The sequence below is a fragment of the Mycetomoellerius zeteki genome, unplaced genomic scaffold (genome assembly GCF_001594055.1).
Source record: "Mycetomoellerius zeteki isolate Tzet28-1 unplaced genomic scaffold, Tzet1.0 scaffold25, whole genome shotgun sequence".
Lineage (NCBI taxonomy): Eukaryota > Metazoa > Arthropoda > Insecta > Hymenoptera > Formicidae > Mycetomoellerius > Mycetomoellerius zeteki.
Window position 1 is genome coordinate 1,504,548 of NW_017257227.1, and position 19,813 is coordinate 1,524,360.

Here is a 19,813-nt window from a genome sequence, read left to right on the forward strand (position 1 = left end):
GAAGTACGTTCATATAGATGTACATACGAGAGAACTCGCGATTCTCGCGATATATACTAGGCTGCGTTCAGAAATATTACCGACTGCCCCTGTGTATCGTTTTATCCTTATTGTTTACCCAATGTTAAAGGAGGATAAGATAATACACGGGAACACGCGGGTGATGTTTTCGAACGCAGCCCTGACGTTACTAAAAATTTATAGTTCATATCATGTGGCGTGTTCGGATTCTTACTCGGGTGCTCTTCGCAGTGTCACATCATCGTTTAACGTTCGATAAATAGCAAGGATGGAATGATATCTGGGTACCTATCATGGAACATGTCGAAATGAATTCCGATCGGAATTATTCCGTTTTCCCTAGAAAACAATCGAAATCTAGGGAATAATTGAATAGTTCCGATTGGAATTATTCCGTTTTGCCCAGAAAACAATGGAAATCTAGGAAATAATTGAATAATTCCAATTGGAATCCATTCCGACTTTGTTCCATGATAGGTATCCATGATAGGTACCCTAAGTGGCACTCGGGTGAACCTATGGCTACGTTTACACCGTGCATTTAGGCCGCAGCCTACGCAATAGATGTCTTTGTTTATCCTGTATATTAAACAAAGACACCTATCGTATAGGTCGCGGACTAAGCGCACGGTGTAAACGTAGCCACTATGTATTTCGTGAGATGGATTGCTTACAAATATCGCTACAAGTGGTTTCGCGGAATATCTGTCGCTGCGGAATTCTGTGCAACCGGCCAGAAGAACGACGCTAAAAAAATTTTTAACGATTTCAGACTAGTGTCATCCATGAATAATGAAGTAAGGAGCAGGAACGGTAATAAGTGTGAATACCGACACATTTCAATTTCAAGCCAAAAAACATCGACCTTGGACAGCTTTGTCTTAAGATATTGATTAATGCACAAAAGACAATCTCAACAAGAAATGAACGAATAAACATAGAATGCTTTCCATTTGATGACACAAGTCGACACAAGCATGATTCTGTCTTTCGTGACATTCAGAGAGTGACAAAGATAGAATGACACTTGTGTTAACTTGTGCCGACTTGTGTCATCAAATGGAAAGCACCCAGAATGCATTCAGAATCTTGACTGGAACCTGCTGCCATCTGGGATAGTATTTTCACTCTGCTTTAATCCTTTGCGAATCAAATTGTTTTTAAAAATTAAGCGAACGTGAAACGTTTTGTTCTCAGTTTAATGCAATCGATAGATTTAACATGAAATAAAAAATTTTTAATTACTATTTAGAACAATTTATAAAAATTCTAAAAATATACCTTGCTGATTATTATCATACACTAATTAGAATGCTTAGAAAGTTGTACACAAAAGTACTGTAAGTCATTGAATTAAATTCAACTTGATATCAAATTGCAAAAAGTTAGAATAATGGCTACATTTTTAAATTTTATTTCATTTTTAATCCTAAATTTTTGAAGTAATATATAATATTCATAAAGTATACGTGATATACATAAATGAAATACATAATGCGTGATTATCATAGGTATTTTTTAATTTTTTAATTAAAATTAATAATTAGAAATATAGTGTTTAAAAACATTATTAACAATTATTATCATTTAGATATTATAAATAATATTTTTATATAATAAATTAAATTAATTTTTATTCGAGATCAAATACCTTTCTAACGCAAATTTGTATGCAATAATGTCAATTGTATAAGTTAAAGTCTGTGAGAAGCGGATGCAGAGTAAATGAAAAGGTAACCCGACAAGTGGCGCTATCTGCGGGATGCTGCGGGAATCTCGTATACGTGAACGGAGCAATGGCGTAGGCGGTGATCCGTGTGATAAATTAATTTTTATTACTTCGTGGGTGGCGGCTCTTACTATTGGTCGCTGATCGGGTACCTCCTACTCCGCAACGGGGTCCTCTCCGACATTATTCCGTGCGACGACGGCGATAGAAAACGGCGTGCGATTTGTTTCGTCTTAAAGCGGGATGAACAAGGAAATTGATTGCGTCGCGGAGATCGGGAATTGTGATGCGGCTGACACGACAATGGAACGGATGTTTGCGTATCTCTCTCGCGAATAATTTTTCTGTTGGTTTCTTTCACAGATCGATGAGTCATATCGATTCATGCGATCATTATGTACGAATTTCACGATCGATACGAAATCGAACGTGCTTTGAATAGAATAGCGAGGTAAAACTTAAATAACGAGCAGAAACTGAAGAACGAGCTATTATTATGAAAATTTATAATAGCGTTTTTCAACGATAGTAATTATTATTAAAATCAATACCCTTCCGATTATTTAATCAAATATTTGGAGAATTGATCGACCAGTCAGAAAAATACTGAATATATTTAATATTTATTGAATATAAATGCGCCAATCCATTTTCTATGATTTGAAAAAACCGTGTTCGTTCTTAAAAGACAGCAAAGGATGTTTAGTAAGTAAGTGAGCGATTCATCTTATGTGCATATTGAAATCACTGACACAATCAGGCATTAAAATCACCGGAGAAAGAGCGCGTGTCTTGCACTCATTTTTATTCTCGTAGTGAATTCAGAATTCGAATTCTTTAATAATAATATAATATAAATATGATATGTACAAAATCCTAATTAAATGTTATTACAATATATTTTATATCGAAATATTTACATTATGATTTTACATTTTTTAAACAATGCAGGCGAATTCAATATCAAATACCCATTTCTTTCTACTTTTAATAAGTATATAATTATATTAATTAATATACAGATTAAATACTTTTTATTATGTCACGCAATAATTCTGTTAGCAAGCTAACTTAATGCAATACAAAATCTGCCGTTGCATCAGAAAAAAATCGTAAATTATTCACTGTTAAATCTATAGTGTCAAATTTAATCTAATTTAAATCGTCGCTACAGATTTAACAGTGTTCATAATAGATTTTGTATTATTTCAACTACAACAGACACATAATTACACTCATTTTTAAGAAGCTTCATTTGTTTAATTTTCAAAATAGAATTAATAGAATATTTAACTTATTAAAACAATAAGTCATAATTCTTGCGATCATATAGCGCGAACATTTACAGATTCAAGTTGTGCTGTGTTGTGAAATCGTGATTTGATCCACGTTATCCAGAGTCGTACCTGAATAGCCAGTTCGTATAGCGCGAAAAAAAACGCAGGCAATAAAGCGCTTCGATATACGATGTGGTAGTGCTATTATCGATTACGTTTACGAGATGGCTGACTACTATAGTTATACGAATCACTATTAAATATTGCATCGCGCCATACATGGAAACTGCATTGACGCATTTTACTGCGTCAATGCAATTCCTGAATCTAATTCATCGGCGACTTAATCCGAAAGACTACGCTTTGTTCGATTATTTCACTGACAATATACAAAACATTAAAACAAATTTTCTTGAGTTTGTAATATTTTTAATCGATTAAAATCAGTGACAAAAGATTAAGATCAATGCAGATGAAATTTTTCGAATATTAAAAAAAGATAGGATAAATTTCATACAGTAAAGTTAATTTTGTATCATGATAAATATAACTTTAGAATCATTGTAGTTCAATTTAAGAAAACGACTAATAGACAAACAGAACATATGAATGAGTATGTGCTGAAATTAAAATTTGATTATTTTTTTAAATGTTATTTTGGGGGTTCTCTCTACATTAAGACAAAACTTTGCTTATGTTATCTAAAAATTTATTACTATTATTTCAAAGAAAGATTATATATATTATGTATTATATGTTTGAAGATTATATACATCGTGAAACATGATTATAATCTTTTTCCTCATATATCTACTTATTATATCACGACTGTTATAAGAGGTTAATAGAATTTTAGCAAATATCTAAAATTATTACTTGAAAATTGCCTTTGAACTTACAAGTACACTCTCTTCGGAGAATATATCAATTTGATAATATTACAATATTAAGATGTAAATGTCACAATTCTTCTCGATTTATTTCATTTTCGATGACTGGTATCAATTATTCGGCTGTCTTGAGATTATGCTATCAGACCGTTGTAACGTAATAGGGAATATTCTAATTTTCTATTTATTATTATTTAATTGACTCTTCTTTTTTTTCTTGTTCGCGATAATGGACGAGGAAAAGAAACAATGTTTTCATGTTTTCCGCGAATGCGAATTCAAACCCATGGATGATCCCGTGATTTTTCGAGAGAATCGCGGCATTGTAGAACGGAATGGAATTCCGTGCTGCGGATCTGCATAAAATACCGCTGGATGAGAAGGAGGGCTGTTGTATGGGACAACCAAGAGAGAGGGAGCGCGCATACGTGTGTCGTCTCTTCGGTCGCGGGAGAATCGCGGCTGCTCGCGAGAGAAGCAGGTTGTAACTGGATGGTGGGGAAGAGAGATGAATGCAAGGCGGGTAGACGGTGAGGGACAAAGTACGAAACGAACAGCTGGAATGACGGAGAGGAACGAGCGCGCGAACGAGCGAGAGGGAAGCAGCTGGACTGTGTTACCTCCAACGCGGCGCAGCGCGGTGCGGCGCGGAGACGGATGCTGCGGCAAGGCGGATCGAGAGGGAGAAGGAGAACGAGATGGGGGAAGATCAGAAGAGATAGATAGATAGAAGGAGCGAGAGCGTGACAGTGGGAAGAACGGAGGCGCGAGTGAGATCGGCCGGTGAGGAGCGAGAAAGATGGTGGAGCATATACTCGCGAGAAGGCTGCGGTAGTCTTTCTTGGCTGGCTAGGTGAGATAAGGACAAGGCGGACAAACGGACTGAAGAAGGTGCCTAAGGTAGGGATACTCAGTCTCGCGGCCACGTGCTACACGAGCGCACGCCCCGAGCCGGCCGGCGGTCCAGCCAGCCAGCTACGACATCGTCCTCTTCTTCTTCGTTCTCGTATCAATTCGCGCTTTCTCCCGTCCATTTGTTCGTTCGTTCATACCTCCGTCAGTCTCTTTTTGTTGAACGAAAAAGTCGCGCGACGTAGTTCCGAGCGATCGGTGTGGTTCTTCAGCATCATCAGCATGCTCCAAAAGGAGCAACACGCGCGCAGTGATCCTGAAGAGATATTGAAGGGACACTCATTGTCAGCTGTGATCCGCGCGGAGGGCGATATCCTGTTGTGATTCTTTCCGATGGATGATCGCGTTTTTCCCCTGCCGGAAGATATTTTCGACACGAATGTGGATCATATAAATATCGGTTTAGTGTAATACCGACGTTATCGTAACGAGGACGATCGCGTACTGTTTGACAACATACAGTGCGTGGATGAAGAACGTGCGTCGATGTGTGCTTTCTGTGTTAAATAAGGGCGGGTGGCGACGACGCGTGCTGTCACAGCGGACTGACATGTGTCCATAAAGGCGACGGTGCGAAAAATTGGAAAAGGGTTTGATACGGAAGTGTATCGAGAGGAAAAGGAATAAACGGGAACATTTGGTGAAGGACATTACATAGGTATGTATATCGATACAATTCTAAAGTTGCCATTGCAGTGTCCGAATCGTAGGCGAATCTAACTTGAGTTCCTCCGTCTTGCTTTCTGAAAAGAATGGATGAGTATTCATAAAAAATGGGCTAAAAGTAACACTGTACAATTTTTTTTCTCATGTAACAAATGTCCATTTTTCACATATTTTTCTCTCTTTTTTCTCACATATATTTGTTATACTATAATTATATTATTTAATAAAAAAGAAAAAATTTTATAAGAAATATTTTTATAAGAAATTTATAAAATATCAATTTTTTGGAGAAGCTCAAAGTAGTTTTTGTAGATCCGCCTATAATCGGCTTTATTCCTTTATTTTTTATTATTCTATATATTTTTCAACATTCTTAAACGGTACTTTGCATGTTTGCATCTTTGCATCTTTGCATGTTTTAAATATTAAAAATAAATATGTTCGATGACTTATTACTTATAGTGAATAGATTGTTTCATTTGAATACTTGACATCACGTTTCCAGTGACATTTGACATAATCGCACGAGAAGATTTCAGATGTCGTGCGAGGTTAAAGTTTATTTTTGCTTGGATATTTATACTCAGAAGAAAAGACATAGTAGTAGCAAACTATAAAAGTGACAGCTACACAAGGTTTATATGTAGAATAAATCATTTTATAATTATTGTACTTAATAAATAGTTTATTTAATTATATATTAGTTTATTCAACTATGTACACTAATTCTACTTAAACGTGTATAATTGTCATCTTTATTATTGTATATACTATACTTTGAGTGTAGAATATATTTTTCTATTATAGTATATCATGAACACTATTTTTCAATTTTTCTCATATTTACCGAGCAACAAATAACAATCGTAAAGTTATACTCTTGCGGAAAGTTTTGATACAATATCGGACGTGGCGATAGCGCGATCATTTATTTTATCATCTCGACAAATATCGTAACAATCTCTTTGGTACGAATGCAATTTTCTATTATTCCATTTATGCCTATTACTTCAAGGCTTAATTAATCCCTTACGTTGAAATGGAATTATATCTGTGTCAATAATGGTCAAATTTTAGAAAATAAAAAAAACTAAATTAAAAACAAGTTCAACACAAATGAGTGAAGAGGGCCATATTCGGTAAAAATATATTGTTTTCGGCAACCAAATGCCGAAGCTTTTAAAGTGATAATTTGTGTAAAAGATTCCTAATCAAGGATTTAAAAATTCATACATTTATCAATGATATTATAATGCATGCTATACTTAGCCATAAGTTCGCGTATGACAATCTATGGATCGATTTCAGTGCTCGCGATTATTTAATAATATATGTCATCACGAGTTCGGCAAGCCAATAATCAATGCCGCTACACGAAAACTGGATTCAGGCCTCACGGCGGTTATGATTAATTTGTCACGACTTAGAGAAAAGAGACGGAGTGCAACAATTTCAACTGTCTGCAGCTAGTACTGTGATATCCGTGTGACGTACCGCTCACAACCGGTTCATTAAAGTAGCAGTCCGCTCGTCACTCATTGGCTGCCACAGCTTGGCAGCGATCTGTTCGGCAAAAAGGAGAAACAATAAAAAAAAGGGAAAAAGAACCGAGATGAGAAACGGCGCGTATATATGATGCCTTTAACGCGCGAATGTGTTTCAACTTTCAATCATTATTATTGCGAAGACGAAAGGCAAGCCGATTGCGATCACCGTACGCCTCTGTCAGATTGAGAAAAAATATTGCCGGACAATCGAATTATTAATAGTGAGATAGGAGTGGCGGTGGCTTTCGTAAAGCGAGAGGAATCAATGGGAGAAACGACGAATCGGCGATGAAATCTTAGGGAATTGCTAGAAATTTGTGTTTACGCGAAATAAATTTACATGCCTTCATAGATATTCCAATAGGTCGCCGCACGAACGCTTTCACAGAATAATATATTGGATGCTGCAGGCAATCCATAGCGGGATATTTGGGAGTATGGAAAATATTCAAACGCTCTTGTAAATCGTATTGGATGTCGATAAAAAAATTAATTTAACTCTCGAAGCGATATTTATGGTCCATTCTTTATTTTAATGCCGTTTTAAGTAATGTCTTAAGATGCTAATATAGCTCTCTGATTGGTTCATAACATCTTAAGATTGTAAACGGTTTTTAAATTTTGTATTTAAAACGGTCTTAAATACAAAAACCAGCTATGAATACCAGCCTCGGTTTCAATCGGGCGTACTTTAATCCGCGATGGAACGCGCCTTTAATGCGACGCAAAGCAGAACATTGTTCCGTACGTCAAATGTCAAATCTCATCGATCGATCGCGCTGTTGCGGCGAGGAGATCGCGACGATTTAACATTTCCGTGCGCGCGGTGCCATTATCTCTCGCTGACGCACCGCTAATTACGCTTTAATACCCTAATTATTTCACAGATTAAACTCACAATCGGTCCGCGTGGCTCGCAATTAATGAAACTGTTCGCGTCGATCGTTCCCCATTTATTAACGAACGAGCGGTAGACATCGTGCTCATGATGATCATTTCGCACACGAAGAGAAACGATTCTCCTTCCCCCGATTCTTCAAGGACCGCGGATGGTGTCGCGATACACGTAAATACGTGGAGACGTGGACTCGCACGATGACAGCTGAAACATATCGGTGATGACGGCGCGCCGTTAATAGTCCCAGCCGCGAAACGCGAGAACAGCGTCCTTCGGCGCCGGCTAATGAAATACACGCTAGTGGACGCGGCTCAAAAACGCAATTAGGAAAAACCCTGATGGCACCAATGGCCGATCGTCACCGTCATCGCTGTCATCGTCGCCGTAATTCTCGCGAACGATCGTGTTTATCGTCGCGTTACAATTGCGCTACCGCCGGCTCGCCGCGCGACGCAACGTTAATCCGTGAAAACAAGGATTTATCGGAGCCGGAGAGCAGCAAGGTGACGACGTATTCAACGGAACCGGTCTTCCGCGGGCATGTGCGGTTGTTAATTAATTTGTCATTAGTCAGCGTGGAAAGATGAGAGGCGCGCAATAAAATTTATCGATGGCCGCAGCGCCGTGCGACCGCGGTACTCTTTGTCGTGGAGGCGACCGATTACGGCAATTTTAATAATATATACGTGCGGGAGCAACGCGCTCGCCGGATTGCTCATGAAAGCAGTCGTATTGCGATGATTTCTTTAATTAAAGTATAATAATAAGAGATCTGGGGAAGGATTTTCCTGGAGACTGATCGACACTCAGATGTTCATTGTGTTTCTAATTAAAATATACATTTTTACGGTAATTATTATCAGAGATCATGTGAGTGTAATGTTATGCACTGTACTTTCTCTCTCTCTCTCTCTCTCTCTCTCTCTATCTCTTTCTCTGATAAGATATAAACAATAGTACCTCGTTTACCAAATATTATAGATTACATCTTGAGGACACGCTATTCTTGTGGATATATTTCCAAATATCTTAGAGTCATCACAATAACTATATGTATGTACACGCAAAGAACGATTTTGCTGAAGTACCAAGAGACGTATATCTAAAAATTTAAGTAGATACAAATTTGAAAATAATTTTATGGGACCAAAATAATTAAGTAGGAATTTCAAGCGTACTATGAAAAGTTTGATATTTCAGCAACCAGTTTGAACGTCCCACAAAATTATTTTGATGGTCGAACATTATTTTCAAATCTCTCTCTGTGTTTATAAATTAAATTTTCATACTCTTCAACAAAACCGACCTTTTTGTGTATAGCTATGGATTATCTAAAAGCTATAATTTTTACTATAAATTACTATTAAAAGTAAAAATAAAAAAGAATCTGTATTGTCAGTTATACTAACAATAAGATTTATACTTTAAATGATTTCGAATTATTACAAATCGATAGGATTTTATTAAATAAAGTCCTAAGATTTAATATTGTTTATTAAATAAAGCTTTAGTTGTGGATACTTATTTGTTAATGTCCGTTAGTGTTCTGGATTAAATATACCAATTATCTTTGATATATATCATCGCAATTGTGTAACTTATAACGTTACAGTTCAAACTTTAAAGTAGTACCACTATAAATTCGTAGCGTTTAATGCATTTTATTAACGTGCTTCAATTATAATCCATGAATACTAGAAAATTTAGTGTACAATCTTTACTGCTATAGATTCCCGCATATGTAACACGATCGTGTTGCAAGTATATGCCAATATTACTCAGTGATCGTATAGATTAACGTAACGCAACGACGCCAATTACCGCGTTCTTAATCGTGGCTTTGTGATCGACCAGGGAAATCTCGATATCCTCAATTAACATTTACTTTCAAATCGACGTCTGGAACACACACACTGGATTAATTTTTCAGGCTACCGATTGTTATTCCCTCTCGAGCGCGTTGCGCTCGTTCCTCAAGAAACCGAGCGCATTTACTTTCCGAATTATTGTGTGTAATAGACGAATATATTAGTTTCCACAGATATATTTACGACATTTATCATTCCATCCCGAGTTGTACGATGGGAATTTCTTATCGACGGATTGAAATTAAACATTGTTAATTAGAAACATGATTCATACACGCCGCTTAAGTTTCCGTATGGTGCGCGGGTTGAAAATTAATACGTGGCAGCCTCTGTAATTAGCTCTTGTATTTATGCATCCCTCGCAGGGCGGTCTACATTAACATTGGTAATGGCGTTACACCGTTGTAAACACGACATGTTATCTCGAGCGATACGAACCCGGGGGTCTCGAGAAGGACGTTCGCCGATCGCGATTTCGGCGGACTGCCCTCTCTCGTTTCTGCGACCCGCCGCTCGTATTCTGAAATAATTATTATACATCGCGCTGATATACGCCGCCTCGTGCGCTTGTTCGCCATAAAAATACCGCTTTGATAGTGGAAGATATTCGTTAACGTACATTCGAGTATTCTGTTACTGGGAGGCGGCATTCTTGCCGGACGCAAATATCTTATCTCGTATAAGTGTATTTATAATACAGCGAATAAATCGCCGAATCTGAATAAGATATTACGATCTTGAACATGCATGGTATGTGAAGGCAATAGAAAAAGTATTTGAAACTTGATCGAAACTTGTGCGTGTGGCCATAGTTATTAATATCATCGTTAACAAGCGATACTGGACGTTATCGCGAGATTGTTCTTCAGAGAATTATTTGTTTGTCTTTTTTCTCCTTTATCAGGCCGGATGTCACACGTCGCGTGAACGTTTCAGCACGGCGAAACGCGAGAAGCGCGCAAAATGGTGGCTCGTTACGTCAAACAGAAAGAGGGTAGGTCGGGTCACAGGCCAGGACGGCTGACACCGAGGGATTAAAACGTGTCGAATGGATGTGGGCGATCTGTCAGGTCCGGCAGGATTGGTAGGGAGCGGATCCATCTCGGTTGCGACGGGTGTTGGTATTATTGCCAACGCGTCATCCGCCACTCCAGGGTGGTGGACGCCTACGTCGACAATTACATCGGCAGCGGCCAACACCGACGTGGTGAGTCTCCTTTTTTTTCTTTTGATCATTAGTTCGCGCAGAAGTTCGTCTTTAAAAAAAAAATAAAATGAGAAGATGTATTTTATCATAAATTTTATATATATATATTGTGTTCATATACAATATATAGTGAACGCAATTTTTTTTTCAAAGATGGATAGTTAGCTATGTCTGTACATTTTTTTCGTACGGTTATTTAATTCTCCAGAGTTGATGGTGGGTCTATTGACTCGTTCAATTATAAAGTGTCAAAAATATCAAACAATTTAATTTTTTATGTTACATTTGGATTATTCTTATTAAAATATACTTAGTATTCATTCTTTTTTATACGAATTATATCATTTTGATTCCTTAAAATTAATTAATGCTTTTTAATTAATATAAATTAAATTGATTTTACAGATTGACTCACAATAACTGTATTACAAATTTGAGCGTCAGCTCTGAAGGATTATTAATTAACATTAACACGAGCACTTGTTTAATAGTATTTTTTATATTGGCTAATGTATTCAGTTATAATAGGAGAATGACGAAAAAACTTGGACATTTGTAATTGATATTTGTAAATATTTGCATTAATGCTATTAGATTAATCATCGAATGAGAAAGATTCGCGTGTCACGTGGCATTTATTGTAAATTATGGTCTTTCTTATTATTCAAATATGGTATTTCTGTACATTAGTTTGCGATTCAATTAAATTAGTGTCTTTTACGAACTCGGATTGGAAACGCGTAGGAATCGTGCGAGTTTACGCTTGTCATCATCGCTCACTCGGTGGTTGATTAGTATTTACATGGGCCGGATTATTCTAAATCGTTAACCGAGGCTCAGAATAACGGAATCGAGGAACGATGGGAACCTCGAAAGAGAAGAGAACCGTGTCGCTCGCGATGTAAAAAGGCCATCAACATTATATCGGCACGTTCGCCTCTTCATTCAACGTCGCTCGTAGCGGCGTCTCACTTATGAGATGATTCTCGTGTGGGACGTGGGTGGGCGACGGAAAGGATTCGGACGGATACAGACCGTTTTGTAGCAATATAGATTATTCGCAAAATGCGAGAAAAAGCGGCACAAACCAAAGGGGGAGAACAGCGCATTACTTAGTCCCGTCGATGTGGTGGTTTGTGGCCGCGGGGATTAGAACCGAGGTGACATAGCCGCGTCATCTGTTGGACGTTTAACCTTTTTTGCCTCCTACCTCGGCCTGCACGTCGCTACTTCTCGTCGTCATTTCCGTGAGAAGTCATCAGTCCGTACCGCGCATACGTTCCCAGGTTAATGAGATCGAAAGTCGTTTTCGAATACCTGCCGCCGCTAACCTGCACTTCAGCATTCACAATCGGCAGAAATCCCGTCCAATCCCATTCATTTGGGGAATATTTGAAGAGGCCGTAGGTTAATCTTTACCCCGCATTAGAAACTCTCTAATAAGAATTTGTACAAGTTCTCTTTCGCGTTTTGTCAAAATCACGCGAGAGAGAAGGATGTACTTCTTTCATTCATTACTTCTTTCTCTTCTATATCTTTTTCTTATCTTTTTTCTTTCTTTCTGAAGTTGACAAAACATGGCAGACCAATTAAAACTGATTATCTCACATCTGTACGGAAAGAACGGTTTTACTAAAGTACCTCTATCTAGCAATTTAGTTAGATACAAATCTGAAGATTTTGTTGGACTATCAAAATAATTATGTAGAACGCTCAAATTGTTCGCTCAAAACTTTTTGTAGTATTGCCCATTATGCTTGATGCCCACCATTCCTATGTAATGATTTTGATGGTCCAATAAAATTATCTTCAGATCTGCATCTAATTTTTTAAATACTTCAGCAAGATCATTTTTTGTAGATTCTTATTAGAGTAATTAAGGATTTTTAACGCGCATGCGAAAAAAGAGAAGGTTTGCCATTTTCGCGAGATATCACATAGCATGCATGTTTATTGATGTAGATATTACAGTTAATGCGTACATTAGCGTCATTATGTCGAAGTACTCTTTCTCACGATTTAGATCACATAGAAATCTCATATTGAAAGAACGATTTTGCTGAAATATCTAAAAATTTAGTTAAAATTAGGCCATTAAAATATTTGTGTAGAAAACTCAAGATGAACAATATTGTAAAAATTTTAATATGCTAGCAATCAACTTTAATACTTTAGTAATCACCTTCTATATAATTATTTTAATAGTCCAATAAAATTTTTTCAGATCTGTATTTAGCTAAATTTTTAGATACTTCAACAAAACCGTTCTTTTCGTGTACTAGAAGTGCTCGCTCGCGTAATCGTTTTGTAATCAAATTGATTCTGTGTGAGGGGCGGTAACAAACGTGGCGATGCCTAAATCTAATTGATCCAATATAGGTATATTACCTTGCAAATCGCCGTTATCTCGTGTTACACAAATATACACTCGAAACGGAGTTCAAAGCAAACCGTTATGTGTAAATATTCACCATTCGTGCAAGTCGCACAACAAACCGAAATATTAATGAATCATAAAATTTACTTGCGAAAGTCATAAATGACTGCAAACGCGTCGTCCCATCTGGCCGTGTGTCGCCCGCGACGGGCGAAGAAGAGTTCCAGCGAGTGTGAATCTCACACGAGCGCGTTTGATCATCCCTGACAATTACCGCTCGTAACGCGAGCGATCAATTTCTCGTCGCGTTACGACAGAACGGCGGCCGTTACTGTAGCGCACTCTTTTCGTGTGGGAATCGGATCTGTGCGAGTCGCATTCTCCGCTCTTTTCCCCGCGCACAATTCGTGTGTTCTCTTCTCCCCGTGCCTTTCTCGCGACGAGCCGCACGTCCAAGCTCCCATGAGGAGCTAGTAATGACTGGCTAACTAGGTTTTAATAGGAAGACGATTTCTCGCAGCGAGAAAATAGACCCCTCGTTCGCGCACTCCTCGCTGATTCTCGTGCGTACGAGGCAAGAAAGAGTTCTTCTTCTTTCCCGCGCGACATTACCGTCGAGGATCCTCCATAGCGGAACAGATGCGCGCTCGCGTTGATTACCGACTACAATGCGCGAATCAGCCGCGATCGCATTATTCGACAACAGATTGTATGTAGTCGAGGATATTGACGCGAGATCAAATCTAAAGATGAGAATTCCTTCATGAATTTCCTTCATTCCTTATTGTTAGACTGCAATCGATTGTGGCAGAAGCTACAGAAATAAATTTCTCTTTCTGAATTAGTTTTTATTTTTAATGTAAAATAATGCAAAATAGAGGGGAATTATTATGTTTAAAAATGACGTATAGTAAAGAAATAACATTATATAATAAAATTTGCTGATCTCAATTTTATAATGGTGGAATTGATCCAACATTTTAAAGGTACTATCACATATATGTTTCTGCAATTCTTTTTATAAATATGTTATAAAAATTGGATAGACGATACTTTACGAGCGTTTTACATGTTACAATATTACATTTACAATATAACGGATGGAAATATAATGCTTATATTCATAAGATCTTGATTAAATTTTGTAACTCTAATGAGTCTTGAAGAAGACATTAATAATCAATTGATATTTTACACATACTGATAAATTGATAAAAATATTCCTTTCGAAAGTAATTTATTATGTTTACATATTAAGAGAAAATACACACATTGGAAATATACTAGAAAAAATATATTTTAGTAGATTTTTATATTGTTTGATGATATAATTCGAGTTATAAAAAAGATATACATATTTATTAAATTGTCTTATTTCTTTTCGATCATGATGTCATAATAGCGCTTTGTGTCGAAAGAGGAGGCTCCGATCCTATATCCTATCACAGTACTCTTCGTTGTTCTGATCTTGCATTTCGAGAGCATGCATTAGATCGAGAAACCCTTCCGTGATTGGCAGATATTGTGCGGGGATCAGGCGCACGATCGTCGGGCATATTCTGAACGTCCTCAGATCCTGAGCGTAACCACATGTCGCATCTTTTTGTTGCAGATGAATCAGCTCTGCAGGGTTTGCGGAGAGCCAGCCGCGGGTTTTCACTTTGGGGCCTTCACGTGCGAAGGCTGCAAGGTCAGTATCTTCGCGTCGCCATTCTTCCACAGCTATTCATCCGTATCGTTATTCTCTAGTAACAAAACAAAAAAGGAACGAAGAAAAAAGATAGAAAGAGAGAGATGACTCGCGATCGTTACGTTTCTCGCGACATTTACACCGGAAATTACGTAAATCGTATAGAGTCGCGTAGGAACAAAGCGCAATAGTCGGATATATCACTTTTTTATACGTAAGTCTCTCGCATCGGCGGCAGTATCAAGGATATTATCCTGATAAAAATCAATTGCCCATAATACTCATTTACAAATTTTGAATAATTTTTAGTAAGAATAAAAAATAATTTTTTAACGTATTTTTAGAGGTATATATATTTGACGTATTTTTGAGTTCGAATCTGCCGTCAGAAATTCTACCAGAGTGAATTTTTAAAATGCAGCATGTCAATTTTAAGATATATAACATTTTTTCTGAATAATCCCGGTGTGTGATAAGTTATGAACAAGACGAACATTTCCAGGATTTGATGAAAATTGAGAAACATTATCAGGGGTACTGGAATGGAAACGTGTTAAATGACTATTACGGATTTCTAATACGTGTCATAACCAATCCAAAGTCATGTAAAAACAAAATTTGAACTCTGAACACTTCTTGTTGAGAGTGATTTGTTTTCTACTTTCAATAAAACTTGACTATGTGGTCTCTCTCTAAATTCTTTGGAATGGAATCTCATTCTAAAGAGTGAAAATTGAGTCAATCTTGAAAAATAGTGATTCAATTTTCAATTTTTAAGAGTAAAGGTACAATTTCATGCAGTGAAGGAAAGCTGGCTTTTTACCCCCACTCCATCAATTTTCGTATATTCCAGCGAAGTTACGCTCAAAGTTCGATATTGTTCAACTAATAGCAAACATCGCTGAAATACATGACATGTCATGTCCTGTTTATGGAATCGTATGTCTTCCAAGATTAATTTTGAGAGCGAAGCAAGGAAAAAGCCATGTTCTCTACGATTTTTGGAAATAGGTGTTATCCTACTTTTTTTTTTAGTAATTGTATATTAGCAATTGCAACGGCTATGCGTCGCCTCCGAATCTTTGCTGCAGCTATAGCTGCTACTATACGCGCGGGTATATTCTTTTTTACACTAGATGTATTCTCATTTTTGTAATCCATTTTTGTAATCCATTTTTATTAAAATGAATTAAAAACTAGCGAAAATAAATGAGTGTATTCGTTAACTTAGCCAGCGAAGATACGCTCCATGGAAAGGAAGCAGGAGAAGAGCGAACAGCTTTCGAATGCTGCTTTGATTTTAGTGGAGTGGGGATAAAAAGCCAACTTTCTTTCGCTGCACTTTAAGAATCTGCATTTAAAAAATTTTAGAAAGTATATTGAAAAAAAAGTCTTCTTATATCTTAAAAATCGGGTGATGGAAATATTTCGAGCAGATCAGACTCAGCGTCGAAAATTATCGTTAATCGATTACGACTGACCAATGCGCGCCCATTTCGTTTTCTGTTGTACAGTCCTTCTTCGGGCGCACCTATAACAATCTGGGTAGCATTTCCGAATGCAAGAATGGCGGCGTCTGCGTGATCAACAAGAAGAATCGTACCGCCTGCAAGGCATGTCGCTTGCGGAAGTGCCTGATGGTGGGCATGTCCAAGTCCGGCTCACGCTATGGCCGGCGCTCCAATTGGTTCAAGATACATTGTCTGCTGCAAGAACAGTCTCAGCAAGCGCAAAATCGCTTGATCAAAGATCCCAAGTCCGCGTATGAGAAAGCGTTCGGCTCGTTAGACGCCGCGAATAACAATAATAATAATAATACCGAGAACGCCAGTAACACTAGCGCCAGTAGCATCGTCGGCATTGTCACTACGGCGACGACTACGGCGAACAGTTACCATCATCACCTGCACCACCATCATCATCCGGATCGATTGCCCAAGAGAGAGGATGGTGCGCTCAGGCCACCGGATATTCCGGTGCAACTAAGGTCACCCGACATCCCGCCGAGAACCAGCCAGGAAGCGATCCTGAGGCCTACCGATCTCCCGAGGGCACCGCACGAGATGCTCAGGCCCGAAGTTTCGAGGTTCCCTATGTGGCGGGGTCCACCGTTGTTTCATCCAGCGCTCACGCACATGCAGTTGCTGAACACGCCGTTCTTTCCGTTTCAGCAACGCTTTATCGTACCTTATGTGAATCAAGTAGGTCCACCGCAGATGGCGACCAGTTTGTCGAGTTCGTCCAGCGAGAGCATCAGTCCGCGATCGACTCCATCGCCAACGAAGAGAAGTGAAGAGAATCGAGAATGCCGCGAGATCGATCGCGAGACCGCCGAACGAGACAGATGTCCCAGAGCAGGTTCGATAGAGGTCGCATATGATAAGAATCTGACGTTCTTGCGATCTCTCGGGCCAGAGCAAGATGAGCCAATGGATCTCACTATGAAGGACACACGAACAGATGGACAGGAGGTGGATGCTGGCAGCATGGAGGAGGAAGAGGAGAAGTCGAGCAACAGCGAGGAAAATGAGCTTCTGCAGGACACCGGACCGCCCTTGGATCTCACCCGAAAGACATGACCTCGGATACCAAACGGTGCTCACTAAGTGCTCAACAATAACTCAATCCGATCGAGAAAGGATCGTCATCGGTGTCAGCCCAAATTCACGTGGATAATAGGGGCAAGGTCGCCGAGTAATTTGTTGAAATAGAAGCTAACGATCAAAGCCTCTCCCATAGCAGGAGGAAGGAAACGAACGATCAAAGGAAAAAATGAATGGATGGGAAAATGACGAAAAAGAAGGAGGCAAAGAGAAAGGTGAAGAAGAGAATGGAGAAGAACGCGCGAATCATACGAGATGCGGAGAGAGGGTGAAAGAAGGTACAGTTACATCGTAATAACGCGGCGAGCGAGAAGCACGGCCAAGTGTCAAAGGTGCCTTGGCGCAAGAAACGAGGAGGCGACTCAGGGGGAAAGAGGAGTAGCCGAATACGATTACGTTGGAACGACACGAGAGGGAAAAGCAGGAGGAAGCGGGGAGAGCGCGGTCGGCCTACGCCGAAGAAGAGGAAGAAGAAGAAGAAGAAGAAGAAGTGCCGCGCGTAGCCAGCCGGCATAAACGGCTTTACGATCGGCGATCGTCCGATCGATGAAAATTGCTCAAGCCGCTCGGTATTAGCCGACACACAGGTCTCTTTTGCCCGGTCGTACCCCGACGGCAGGTGCACATTGACGAAGCGACCGAGAATATATCGGCTCGCGATACATTCTCTTTCGTCGGAGAAACGTACGACGGACGTATCGTGCCTTATTAAGCTGGCATCAGACTATGCGCGACTCGCGATTCCGGCTATTCGTTATTGAGTCTCGTGCATATTGTGGACAGGTAGATTCGTCGCGTTCGTTATTCGTCGCTAATTCATCATTCGCGCTGATTCGTCAGCGCGGAGCGGTATATCGACGAAACTAAGAGGCGTGAAACACTATCGGATCAATTCATTCGTGATCGTTCGTGTATAGAGCTGCGCTATGCGAACGAACGAGACTACGAATCGCGAATCGTGTGGCAGGGTTCACATCGGCGAACCGACGAATTTCCACTACGGATCACGAACCGCGAATCACGAATCACGAATCGCGCATATCGTAGCATCAGCTTGAAGCGGTGCCTTAAAAAATACGGCGGTAAAGATACCGCCGGTGATAGTTTAACGTTAAACGATATGTAACCGTTTGCCGTTGCGTGGCGACAACGCACGGCGGGATGGCCAGTGAGTGCTTCGCGCGTACTATTGCGCCGACGAATCGTTCGGCAGTGTTCGGAGGCTCGGATCAGCTTGGGTTCGATCCGTGCACTCGCGTCGATTTGTTTAAAAAAGAAATCGACGGCGATGCAAGAGATCGGACGACAATGATCCGGGCGCCGGATAAATTGTGATTCTGCCAATTCCAAGTGCTCTTAGTACGTAACTTATGTATATTTTTCGAGAGTCTTGTCGGACGAACAGGGATCATATCGAATCCAAGCGCGAGGAACCGTGCTTCCGAAAAGCTCTGATCGTGTCGATCGTCCGCAGTGGGATCCGCAGTTGCGTTTAAGTACAAAAAAAAAAATAAGAAAGGAAGGAAGAGAAGAATATATGGGAGATGCGGTATTAGACCACGATTAGACGATACGCGCGAGGCATGGGCACCGTTTGAGTGTCCGAGTCGAGAGAAGAGTACGAAATGAAATAAAGAATATTGTATACTTAAATGTGTGTAGTACCTTGATCGCCGTTCATTAAATATCCCTCCACGCTCATCGATCCCCGATCCTCCGTCACGTTCTTAACGCGAGATGGTATTCGATTACTTTCGTCTCGCGCATCTTTCACATTCCACGCCGCGCCGCTATCGTACGCGCGCGTTATAATATTTATACACGCGCGCGCGTATAGACGCGTATCATCGTATCTGCGATGTTATTTATCTAGCAATAAATTTGTCCGTCTTGATATACTACGCAAAACACGTTTTCCCGATAGTTTCACGCCGACGCGACGCGACGCCTCGGGAAGAATGATGCGATTCCCCCGTCCAGAGTCGAGGACGTCGAAAACGCCTGACAATAAATTTTCTTAAAAGTTCAGCAATAAACACGCGAGTATATCGATCGTAAGGTTTCTCCTCCTAAGGTCGTTTGACCGGGTCAGCCGGAGCTCCGTTCCGCGCGCGCGGAAAAAAAATAA

At 39.5% G+C, this 19,813-nt stretch overlaps 1 protein-coding gene across 2 annotated transcripts; it reads left to right on the top strand.

Moving 5' to 3' along the window:
• Positions 1-4,294: 4,294 nt before the first annotated feature.
• LOC108723851 (nuclear receptor subfamily 6 group A member 1) lies at positions 4,295-18,880 on the top strand. 2 transcript variants are annotated; one of them, XM_018449869.1, is made up of 4 exons: positions 4,295-5,487; positions 10,713-11,015; positions 15,005-15,082; positions 16,597-18,880. In XM_018449869.1, exons 2-4 carry the CDS (start codon positions 10,857-10,859, stop codon positions 17,659-17,661), a joined length of 1,302 nt encoding a protein of 433 aa, XP_018305371.1. In that variant the 5' UTR covers positions 4,295-5,487; positions 10,713-10,856; the 3' UTR covers positions 17,662-18,880. The 2 variants fall into 2 exon arrangements, with proteins under 2 accessions (XP_018305371.1, XP_018305372.1); XM_018449870.1 differs by lacking the exon at positions 10,713-11,015.
• The last annotated feature ends 933 nt before the right edge of the window (positions 18,881-19,813 follow it).

Excerpts from the sequence above, each read along its gene's own strand:
- LOC108723851 (XM_018449869.1), top strand. The coding sequence starts at position 10,857 with ATGGATGTGGGCGATCTGTCAGGTCCGGCAGGATTGGTAGGGAGCGGA. Across the intron at positions 11,016-15,004 it reads CAGCGGCCAACACCGACGTG|ATGAATCAGCTCTGCAGGGT; the intron begins GTGAGTCTCCTT and ends TTTTTGTTGCAG. Across the intron at positions 15,083-16,596 it reads TCACGTGCGAAGGCTGCAAG|TCCTTCTTCGGGCGCACCTA; the intron begins GTCAGTATCTTC and ends TCTGTTGTACAG.